General features: G+C 52.1%; 1 protein-coding gene across 5 annotated transcripts; it reads right to left on the reverse strand.

Annotated features, from left to right (window-relative positions):
* Positions 1-4,332: 4,332 nt before the first annotated feature.
* Positions 4,333-7,537, reverse strand: LOC135418322 (PHD finger protein 7-like). Of its 5 annotated transcripts, none has more exons than XM_064663580.1 (8): positions 7,444-7,537; positions 6,830-6,921; positions 6,649-6,685; positions 6,312-6,436; positions 5,805-6,071; positions 5,480-5,596; positions 5,210-5,328; positions 4,333-5,040 (listed from the first exon to the last, which is right to left on the reverse strand). In XM_064663580.1, exons 4-8 carry the CDS (start codon positions 6,413-6,415, stop codon positions 4,352-4,354), a joined length of 1,296 nt encoding a protein of 431 aa, XP_064519650.1. In that variant the 5' UTR covers positions 6,416-6,436; positions 6,649-6,685; positions 6,830-6,921; positions 7,444-7,537; the 3' UTR covers positions 4,333-4,351. The 5 variants fall into 5 exon arrangements, with proteins under 5 accessions (XP_064519650.1, XP_064519647.1, XP_064519646.1 ...); XM_064663577.1 differs by lacking the exon at positions 7,444-7,537 and adding an exon at positions 7,239-7,430 and having other exon boundaries at positions 5,480-5,593; positions 6,649-6,738; XM_064663576.1 differs by lacking the exon at positions 7,444-7,537 and adding an exon at positions 7,239-7,430 and having other exon boundaries at positions 6,649-6,738.
* Positions 7,538-10,691: the final 3,154 nt, after the last annotated feature.

Raw genomic sequence — 10,691 nt, forward strand, 5'->3', positions numbered from 1 at the left:
GTGTTGGACAGTCCCAGCACACTCCTGGGGAGCTGGTGCTGAAGGAACTGCAGTGACCTGTGGACAGTAACCAGTTCCATGCAGCATAAGTCTCAGTGACCTTCAGTCACCCAGCTCCATGCAGGACAGATCCCACTGCCCTGATGCTGAGCATAGCACCTTCTCCCTCTACAGAACAAGGATAATCCATGTGCTTTCCATCTGCCACCACATTTGATGGACTACAAGTTCTTGAGACATCAGCGAGTGTCCCTTCCTCTGAAGGTGCCCTGTGCCTGGCATGATAGGACTGTGGTTCCTCCTCTGGTGTCTAAACAATGCCATCATGGAGTGATCCCTAACTAAATGGTGCTGATACACACCCAGGGTTGCAAAGCAGAATATTATAAGGGGAAAAGAGAAAAAGACCAAGAAAATGATGCTGTTGTGCAAAAATATTGCATGGCTTTGTGCCCCTGCATCAGGCTGCCCCCCCTGAGCTCCCCTGGGGGAGGCTCTGTGTGAGCATGGGCCAGAGCCATGCAATTGGGACATTTTGTATTGTCTGGGCTGCAACAAATGTCAAGCAGTTGGAATAGAAACACAGAGCTGTGGCCTTGCTGATACAGTCCTTGATCTCTCCCTCCCATGTGCAGAAACAGTTGCTCCACGTCAAGGCCAAAGGCAGCGTGAGAAAGGGACTGGTATTTGCATGTGGTACAGGCTCAGAGCTAAAGGGCTTGGGTTGGAGCTCCCAGCTCTGAATTTAACCTTGGAGAGCAGAAAAATGAAAACAGGACTAAAGCCAAATGGGGAAGGTGTCCCCGTGCAGCCGCCGCGTTCGGAGCAGGCGGTACCGGCGTCATCAAAGACATTGGGTGGTTGCAGAGGGGCCTGTCCAAGCAGGGCTGCTTCTTCTGGTGAAGGAGCTAATCAAAGACTATAATTTTGAAAGGCCCTGCTCTTTGCAGCCCTGTGGAGATGAACTGGGATCACATAACAGGGCTTTTTAAGCACTATTTATGTCCGCAGGTGGGAGCAACAGCTTGTCATTAGGCAACCTGGAAGAACTTCATACCTGAGAGGGCCCCTTGAGGACTTGTTGGTTTTTTATTTTGTGGGTGAGGAATCCAGTTGTCATATTTTCCCAAGAGAGTCTCAAGGTGTTCCTGATGATCCTCCAAATGGATGTTTGCTGCAGCCCAGACTCCTTATGAGGAGGAGGAGGCACTGTGGTGGGGGCCTGGGGAGTGCAGGGTGCTCAGAGGTGGATGGGGATGACTTTTTCCGAGCTGAAAGTCAACAGTTTGTAATTCACACACCATGAGCTTGAGCAGGAACATTTTGGTTTAATCTAGTCCTCTGCCCACACTATTCTTCTGCAGGCTAGTGGGTGGTCACATGCTAAACCAATAACAAATAAATTAAAACCAAAAAGGAAGGCTGACAGCCATGGTGGTGCCTGGGACCTCCTTCCCCGTGTGGCACAACTTTCCTTGTCTCATTATGGCTGGGCCAGCTCTGCCCATGAAACTGTGTTGGTGCTCCAGTGAGGCTGGAACAGATGAGATCTTAATCAAGAAATTAAGGTAAAAATACTGAACAGAGGGAAAACAAGGTCTGGGGTGAAATCCAGCACAGTCAGAGAAGTACTGCTGCCTGCCTTGCCCTGTGAGAGAGTCCTGAGGGTCTCCCTTCTCTTGGCACAGCTAAAATTTGGATCTTTGGAGAATATGTTTTAAGAGAATTTAAATTTAAGAGAAATCTGGAGTGTGATCAATTAAAAGAATTTAAGAGAATTGCACAGCTTAAGACAAATCTGGGATGTGATCAATATTTATCTAAAGAACAAAAAAGTGATGGGGATATGAAAATCTGGAATAGTTCAGTGGGAGGAAGCACAGCTCACTGAGGTTGCACAGAGTGATGAAGCTTTGCAAAAACAGGAACAAAGTGCTGGCAGTGGCAGCAGGTCACAGAGCTCCTTTCAGCCCCTCTTTCCAGGCAAGTGCTCTCTCCCCAAACCTGGGAAGCTCAAAAAGTGCTCTTCCTTTGCCCAGTGGGGTCGTTATCTCCCACTTCATCCCTTTCATGCCTTCATTCCCTGCTCTTATTACCCAGGGCTTCGAGTACACTTCATTCTCCTCTTAAATATTCAGCACATGATGCCTCACTCTTTATTAAGGCTAAACAAGCCAGATGTTTAAATGTTTCCAGTGATGTTTTGTCTTCATGCAGATCTTGTTTTCAGAGCTTAGTTCTGAGAGCAGCAGCCAGAGCTTTCCCAGTGTGAGGATCCACAACAACTGCTGCTTTTCCCTTGTTCACAAATACTGTCAATCTGTTGTGGAAGGGACTAACATTGATTTAAGTGATGTTTTCCTGCCTGCTAATCAGTGGGAGAGGTGAGTTTTGTTACAGTACCCAGTGCAGAGGTGAGATGTCACTGTGGATTTGAATAGGAAATATTAAAGTAGCAGCAAAGCAGCCAGAAACTCCACAATTAAGTTCCATCCATCTTGTGGACGTGAGGCTTTGAAATTTTTAAGGAGAGAGATTAGTCACTCAGAAAGAATGAAGACTATTAATAGAATATGATCCCTGCTCATTACCAGACTCCAAGTAGACAATTAACCTCAGCAACACATCACACAGCGTGGGTGACCACTGGCCCACGGGCTTGTATCCTCCAGCCACCACCTTAGAGCTGTTTCTGAAGGAGGGTCATTCAAGCGGTGTTGGCAAAGATGTATCTCAGAAAATTAAAGCAGACTTTAATATTAAGCAGTGGCAGAAGAGGTTGTAGGTTGAGTGGGCTGCTGGATCCCTGCTACAGCCCTGCTAGATCCTACAGGATACTACAGCTAGATCCCTGCAGCTGCTTTCTCTGTTGTTTTATCTGACTGAGCTCACCAAGAGGGGGGAGTGTTGATCAGCTGGAAGGCAGGAGGGCTCTTCGGAGGGACTTGGACAAGCTGGAGGGATGGGCTGATTCCAACGGGCCAAGTGCTGGGTCCTGCACTTTGGCCACAACAACCCCTGGCAGCCCCACGGGCTGGGGACAGAGTGGATGTGGAGCAGCTAGGCAGAAAAGGACCTGGGGGTTCTAACCAACAGGAAGGTGAACATGAGCCAGAGTGTGCCTTGGTGGCCAAGAGGGCCAATGGATCCTGCCCTGGATCAGGAACAGTGTGGCAGCAGGAGCAGGGAAGTGATTCTTCCCCTGAACTCAGCACTGGTGAGGCCACCCCTGGAGTGCTGTGTCCAGCTCTGGGCCCCTCAGTTCAGGAAAGACATGGAAGGGCTGGAGCAGGTCCAGAGAAGAGCAACAAGGCTGGTGAAGGGACTGTAGCACAAGTGCTGTGAGGAGAGGCTGAGGGAGCTGGGGTTGTTCAGCCTGGAGAAGAGGAGGCTCAGGGGAGACCTTATCCCTCTCTCCAATTCCCTGACAGGAGGTTGTAGCTGGGTGGGGGTCGATTTCTTCTCCCGGGACCCAGCAGTAGGGCAAGAGGGCTCGGTCTTAAACTGTGCCAGGGGAGGTTTAAGTTGGATATTAGGAAGAAATTTTTTACAGAGAGAGTAATCAGCCATTGGAATGGGCTGGCCAGAGAAGTGGTCGAGGTGAGACTGGATGCAGCATCAGTGCCACTGTCTGGGAACTACGGTGGGGTTGGATCAAGGACTCTCCCCCCTTCACACCTTCTTAGCTGATCTTAGGATCAGCCACTTTGTCTCCACTCAGACTATGGGTGTTTAATCTCTGGTTGGGAGTTGTAGCCCCGTGCACAGAAAGAAATGCCTGTCTGACTGTTCCAGGCTCCCAAAGCCTCCTCTGCACATCACTCAAGGTTTTTTTGGACGTGTTAGTAGAAACACACCTAATGCACTAGACCAGTAGAGTTTGAGGTCAACCCTGAACATGGCGTGTTGAACAACATGAACAACGTGACTTGAGAAAGAGTGTCTGGAAAGCTGCCTGGCAGGAAAGGACCAGGAGGTGATGGTTGGCAGTGGCTGAACACAAGCTGATGTTGGCAATGGCAGTGGTGTTCTGGCCTGCACCAGGACCAGGACAGTATCTGTCCCCTGTGCCCCAGTTCCTAACGGAGTACTCTACCAGAGCTGCTGAATTGCATTCCAGATGTTTTCCAGTGAGGAGGTGGAATTTTTGCATGTCGCCTGCTGCTAATACAATGTATTTACAGGACTTTGAGTCCACAAGCTTTACCTGACACCAAGTGCCATGATGGGACACTTTGAGTCCCTGAGGGGACACACATGCTGGAGTGCCTTCCTGAACTGGGACATCAGTTGCAGGAGGCTGCAAGATGACTGGGGAAGGAGTATGGCATCTCCCAGTGCAAACGAACTTTTATTTTCTTTTTTTCTTGTGTTTCTGTGGTGGTGGGGGGGGCCCAGCACGTGGGGCTGGCGCACACCTGGTCCTGCGGTGGTTTCGGGGCAGGCTGTAGGGCTTCCTCGCCCGCCGCTGCTGCCGTGAGATGTGTCGCATCCGAACCGGCCCCAGCTGGGAGCGGTTTTCCCTCACGGAGCTGGGGAAGAGCCATGACGGCCTGTACAGTGGTAGTAACTGTGCTAATGCTCTGTTGGCCACCCAAATGCTGCGGTACAGCCACGATGCCTGACTGAAGGTGCTGGGCCCGCTGGCCGGAGCGCCCTGGGCTGGCTCTTCGGAGATCCTGCGGCGTTTTGCCGGCGGGCTGTAGGGTGTCCAGGACTCGTCCTGCTCCGGGCGCTGCCGCTTCAAGCCCTGCCGAGGGCAGGGAAAGCAGACGGGCAACGTGTTCTGGGACAAGCTCGACCCTGCCTGACTGGAAGTGCTGAGGCTGCTGGTCTCAGCACTCAGCAGTGGCACATGGTTGATCCTTGGGCATTTTACTGTGGGGCTGCCTGAGTTTTGTGCCTGCTGTAGTCTCTGTGTGCAGTGTTGGATCTGGGCTGGCCCAGGGTGTCTGGAGAGGCTGCTGCTTGCATGGCACAGCCCTGATGCTGCCTGGCTGGAGGTGTTGGGCCTGACAAGCTCTGAATTGTCAGTGGACCCTGCAAGGAGAGGCAGGAGGGTCAGCAGGATGGGCACTCAGCCCCTGGGCAGGGGAGGCCGCTGTGGTACCCACAGGCCTCCTGGAGCCAAGCCCAGCCTCAGGCCGTGTTGCCAGACCCAGCCTGGCCCCTGGCCCCAGTGCAGGGCACCGTGTGCTTTGCCACCCACCAGTCTCTGTGCCAGCACAGCCCTTGCACTCCCAGGAGCTGGTGCTGCTCTCCAAAGAGGAGCAGTGTCGGTGAGTGCCCTCTGCAGTGCAGGAGCTGCACAGGAGCAGTTCCCAGGGCCTGGCGAGGGAAACGAGATATTGGTTGTGAGGATAAAGTGGCACAGCAAGGGATGGCCCAGCAGAGCCCTTGTTCTTAGTCCTTCCTCCCTGAGCCCGTGGGGAGACAAAGATCCTGTCCAGAGCCCTGGATGGCTGCTTTGGCAACTTACCCCTCTTCCTCTGTGTGCTTCCTGCCTCCCGGGCAAAGGCACGTGCTGGCGTCGCAGCGGCTGTGCCTCTGATCTAATGCTCCGACTGCTGGGTCGCTCTCCCATGATGGAGGTCTGCTGGAGAAGGAGGGGAAAGTGTTGAGCCCTATCTGCCCCAGGCAGACCCAGACAATCCCTGCTTTTCTGCCTGCCCCGTTTCCAGCTCTTCTGTGAAGCTGAGGACAAGAGGCACGGGATGGAAGGCAGCCAGGCCTGCTGGGGCAGTCCCTAGGCTGGCACTGCACTTGGGCGTGATGTCTTGTGAGTTGGGAAGAGAAAAAACAACCTCTTGGAGATTCGGATCCCCATTGTGAGCATTTCCATCAGAAACAGCTCTTGGTTCTGGCAGCATGGGCACCGGAAGCAGATGCCAGCGTGGAGAGCCAGTCTCTGGATGCAGTGCCGGTGGAAGTGGGCATCTTGGCACGCGGGGCACACCATTGTTTTGTAGGATGTTTTGTCTTCCACGGTATCCAGGCAGATGCTGCAAGTGTTGTTCTGCGTTGGACGGGCCTGCACTGCCTGCCGTGGGCGGTGCTCCCAGCAGAAGGACCTGGGGGCAAGATGGAAGAGATGAGTGAGGGGAGGCGGGAAGTACCGAGTCCTTCCCTGGTGATGGTGAAGAGGGCGGAGGAGCTGTGATGGAGCCCCAGTCTCTGTGAGGGCTCTGCCTCTGGCTGTGGGAGGCTGCTGGGAACTGTCCCTGTGGGTTCTCTTTTGCCTGGCCACTGTGGACAGGAGGTGGTTTGAAGATGAAAGAGAAGGTTCCGGCACGAGGGCTGGCAGCCCTTACCTGTAGAGCCCGAAGAACTGGGTGACGCATTCACCCTGTGGGGCACAGGGCAGATGGAAGCTGCGCTCACACCCCGTCTTCCAGCAAGTGATGGTGGCCCCCATCTTGCTGCAAGCGAAACAATGCTGGAAAGAGCACAGCAGCCTCTGAGCAGCAGGGTCAGGGCTGCATGGCTACCCTGCATCTCTGGGCAGGGCATGGGATGTGGGCACTGAGGGCTCACAGCCCCAGACCTGCCTGTGCACGAGGCTGTTGCCTGTGCTGGGGCTGGGGTTTCTTTCCTGGAATCCAGGAGCCTCTCTTGGTGCAAAGCTCCCTGCTCCTTCCAGGTCCTCACCTTCTTGGCTGCCTCCTGGATGATGCGTCTGGTGTCCCTAACAAAAAATTCTTCCGAGTTCTCTTGTGGAAAAAGCCCGCTGGCAAAGAACTGCAGAGCAGGAAAAGCCAGGAGCTCCTTAGTTCAGCAAAGAAGGGCCCTTCCCTGGCAGAAAGCTGGAGGGAGCCCTGCGAGAACTCACCTGGCAGTAGATATGGACACAGAGCCTGAACTTCACCCTCTTGATCCCACAGATGTCTGGGTCCGCCTCTGCCCGGCGACACAGCAGGCACACTGGAGAGAGAGAGCGAGCACATGGCACTGGGATGAGCACCTCTGTGGGGCTGGGGAAGTACATCTGCAGGATTGTCCCCAGGATCCTGCTCTGTCCCTGCTGGCCTGGTGGAAGGGCAGGATGGGGCAGGCTCGGGTGCCCCAGCAAGCCCCCACAGCCCAGCCTGGGCCCCGCTGGCCCAGGAGAGGAGGGTCCCTGCCCTAAGGCAGTTGGGAAGCTTCTGCCTCCCTCTGCCAGTGTTCTTGGCTGCTCACAGTCTGCTTTGGCATCCTCTCTGTAGCCATGGGAACTGTGGGGAGAGAGACTTCTCTTTCACCTTGCTCTTTCAAGACTTTGTCCTGCTGTGCCATTGCAGATATGGAACAGGTTGATGGTGAGTGTCTGGAGGGCCTTTGCTGCAACACAGCTGGCCTTTCTCCTCCTGACACTCGTGCACCAGCCCTGAGTGAAGAGAGAGATGCATGTGAGCTGCCTCAGGGGCACCAGCCCCCCCCCCCCAGTTAACCTCTTCCCTCAGCCACCTTCTCTCCTGGTTGACAAGCAGCCATCTTTTACACCTTAGACCTTGGAGATGGTGTCACAGTGACTTCTGTGACATTACCACCACTGATTGCATGCTCTGCCAATACTGGCTTGGGTGATGACGTCACAGTGCCTGCTGTGACATCACCACCACCTCGACAGTTTGGAGACACACAAGCCCAGAGATGGGAACCTCACTGAGTGTGGAGTTGGTGGCAGCGCTGAGCATGTGCACTGGTTGTGGATAAGATGGAGTTAACTTTGCATGGGGCCATGCTTTGGATTTGTGACCAGAGCAGGGTGGGGGACACAACTCTGAGCCATAGCTGAGCACAAACTGCACAGTGCTGAGACCTTTTCTGCTCCTCAGCCCAGCACCAGGGAGCAGCCTGGAGGGCACCAGATGTTGGGAGGGGACACAGCCAGGACAACTGGTTGCCCTGACCCCAGGGAGAGCCCCACACCTCGTGATATTGCTCAGCAGCACAACTGCTGCTGCTGCTGCTGCTGCCCCTGGACCAGCAGGGCATCAGGCCTGGAGCCACTGTGGCCTTTTGCATCACTTGTTTGGTTCTGGTTTGTTTTCCTTATTAAACTGTCTCAGCTGATGAGGCTTTTTGCTCTATCAACTACTGTGCCAACCGTGATATCCTAAGCATGTTGAAGACCAGGATCCATTTAATGTCCCATCAACATTCCCAGCACCAGTGACATAAAGCCTGATTCCCATCCCTGCCTTGTCAGGCCCTCAGCCACAACCCACAACCACCTCCAGGTGTGGAGAAGAGCATCTGGAAAGCTGACGGGTGGGAAGGGGTCTGGGGGTACTGGTCAGGAGCAGCTGAACATGAGCCAGCATGTGCTCAGGGGGCCAAGCTGGCCAATAGCACCTGGCTTGTACCAGCACTAGTGTGGCCAGCAGGACCAGGGCAGTGAGTGTCCACCTGTACTGGACACTGGTGAGGCCACACCTTGAATCCTGGGGTCAGTTTTGGGTCTCTCATGATTAGAAAGACATTGAGTGGCTGGAGCAAGTCCAGAGAAGGGAATGGGGCTGGGGAAGGGTCTGCATTGCAAAGAGTAGCTGAGGGAGCTGGAGGGGGGCTCAGCTGGAGAAAGGAGGCTCAGAGGGGACCTTCTGGCTCTGCAACTCCCTGACAGGAGGGAGGAGCCGGAGGGGAAGTCGGGCTCTGCTCCCAGGAAACAAGTTCGTGAATTCATGTGTTCATAAGGATGGCAAATGTGGGAAGCAATTCCCAAGATGTTAAAATGTGGCACATGCTTTCAAAAAAAAAGGAGGAGCAGATAAGAAGTAAGAGCAGTGTATACACAGTGTTGACTACCAAAGGATGTGTGTTTACTGTGCTGGCAAGTGATCTCGTTAATTATTTATATCAGACAAAAACATTCTTAAGGCAAACAGTTTGGACACTTTTCAGATCAGGAAAACCTCTGAAGAATCCCCATACTGTTGGAGGTCAACCCTAGCCTTAATTCTTGTGTACTTTGGCTTTTATCACAGCCTTAATGCAATTTTATCTTGAGAGACTGTACATGGGGAACACTGTCCCAGCAGTCCCAGAAGACCTGAAGGCAGTGGCTTCATTCCCTCTTTTGGCAGCTGGGACATGCTGGGGGAGCTGCATCTGTGTCCCCAGCTGGCATTCATGCCCTGGCCAAAGTTTCTGTTTCAAGTGAGAAATGAGATTTACTTACGTGAAGGGGTAATACTATCATATACACCCTGATGTGAGAGAAATACAGCTGGAAACCCCCAAACAGCTTCTTTTTCCCATCCCCACCCCACTGTGAAAGTGCTTTTTCATGCTGAACTAGAAAAATCCAGACCTTGTGTTTCTTGCAATGTCCATACCACAGGGATCAGCTTTCTTCTTTTGCTAGATAATCTCATTTTTGAACTCAAATCCTGAATTCCTGACCTGTTTACTGATGCTGACCTGTTTACTGGTGTGCTGAAAGCAAGGGCTACCCATGCAGTGATGTGATTTATGTGCCACCTTGCAGTCATGCCTTCAGAACTCTGGCAGTGCATGCCCAGGTTTGGATGTGACCAGATTTTTTCAAGCACAGATTCAAAGCACATAAAAATGTGTTTTGAGTCTGTCTGACACTGTTCCATGGCTGGAAAAAAAGAAATATTGAAGGCTGAGAAGCAGTTGGCAGGGATTGTTTTAAAATCTGCGTTCCATGGTGAGCCCATCAGCACAATGTAATGGGCATGATTAAATAGTTAAGTCATAGGTAAAAGCAATGGGAACAGTGATTTTTCATGTTATATCCAATTACCTCATTCCTCCCAAAGAGATTCAGTGCAGTTCCCAATATTTTCCTTTAGGAAACACAGAACATAAATAAAGCATTTTGCTGTGTAGGAAACAGCAACAGCAAGTTTTGTAAGGAGATTTGAAATTCTGGAGTGGATGTTCTGCTGTTCAGTTGTATTTATTCTTTCCCCAGGACAACTGGACCTTCCCAGGATGTTTTCCCTTCCCCCAACTCTTTCTGTTCCTCATTCATTATATTCTTTAAGCCTGACTTAAGCGAAAATTTCATTCATTATAACTTCATCACCTTTAATTTCTAAGAGGTCTGTCTAATTATGCCCACAAATACCTCAGGAGAGGAATTGTGTTCAAACATCATTCCTGTAATGTCCACATATATGGGAAGCCACTCACTGAACACCGACTCACCTCATTCTACATGACAGAACACGTGCCTTGCATTTTGAAAACCTGAAGTATTTTTTTTCTTATAAAAGCTTGGCTTATAAAGCTTCACCAGGATGTGTTTAACAGCTCAGATCACACCAATCAGTGCACACACTGCCTTGATTTGGGTGGTCTGCAGGGCTCCCAGATCTCTCCTTTGTCTTGCTCACCCTTTCCATTCCTGCACTGGAATAAAAGCCATCCTTGCTGACAGCCCACTCCATCATCCATTTGTACAGATCTCCTTCTTGACTCTTCCATCTGCAGGGCATCTCAGACATCCTTGAGGCCACCTGGCAAGTTTGGGTGTGTTTTCCATATCTGGGTGGCTCCCAGGGGACTGCTTTTACCGATGAATTGATGGCAGGTGTTTGTCTGGGCACAGCAGGGACAGTGCAGTTCTGCCTGAAAAATCCCAAAATACTGAAGGAACCCACCTAGTGTTGCATTTTCTGCCTTCAGACCCAGCAACGCTGGGTTTGCTCAGCAGTCAAGGGGAGCATGTTTCTGTATGT

Source organism: Pseudopipra pipra, chromosome 8, assembly GCF_036250125.1.
Source record: "Pseudopipra pipra isolate bDixPip1 chromosome 8, bDixPip1.hap1, whole genome shotgun sequence".
Lineage (NCBI taxonomy): Eukaryota > Metazoa > Chordata > Aves > Passeriformes > Pipridae > Pseudopipra > Pseudopipra pipra.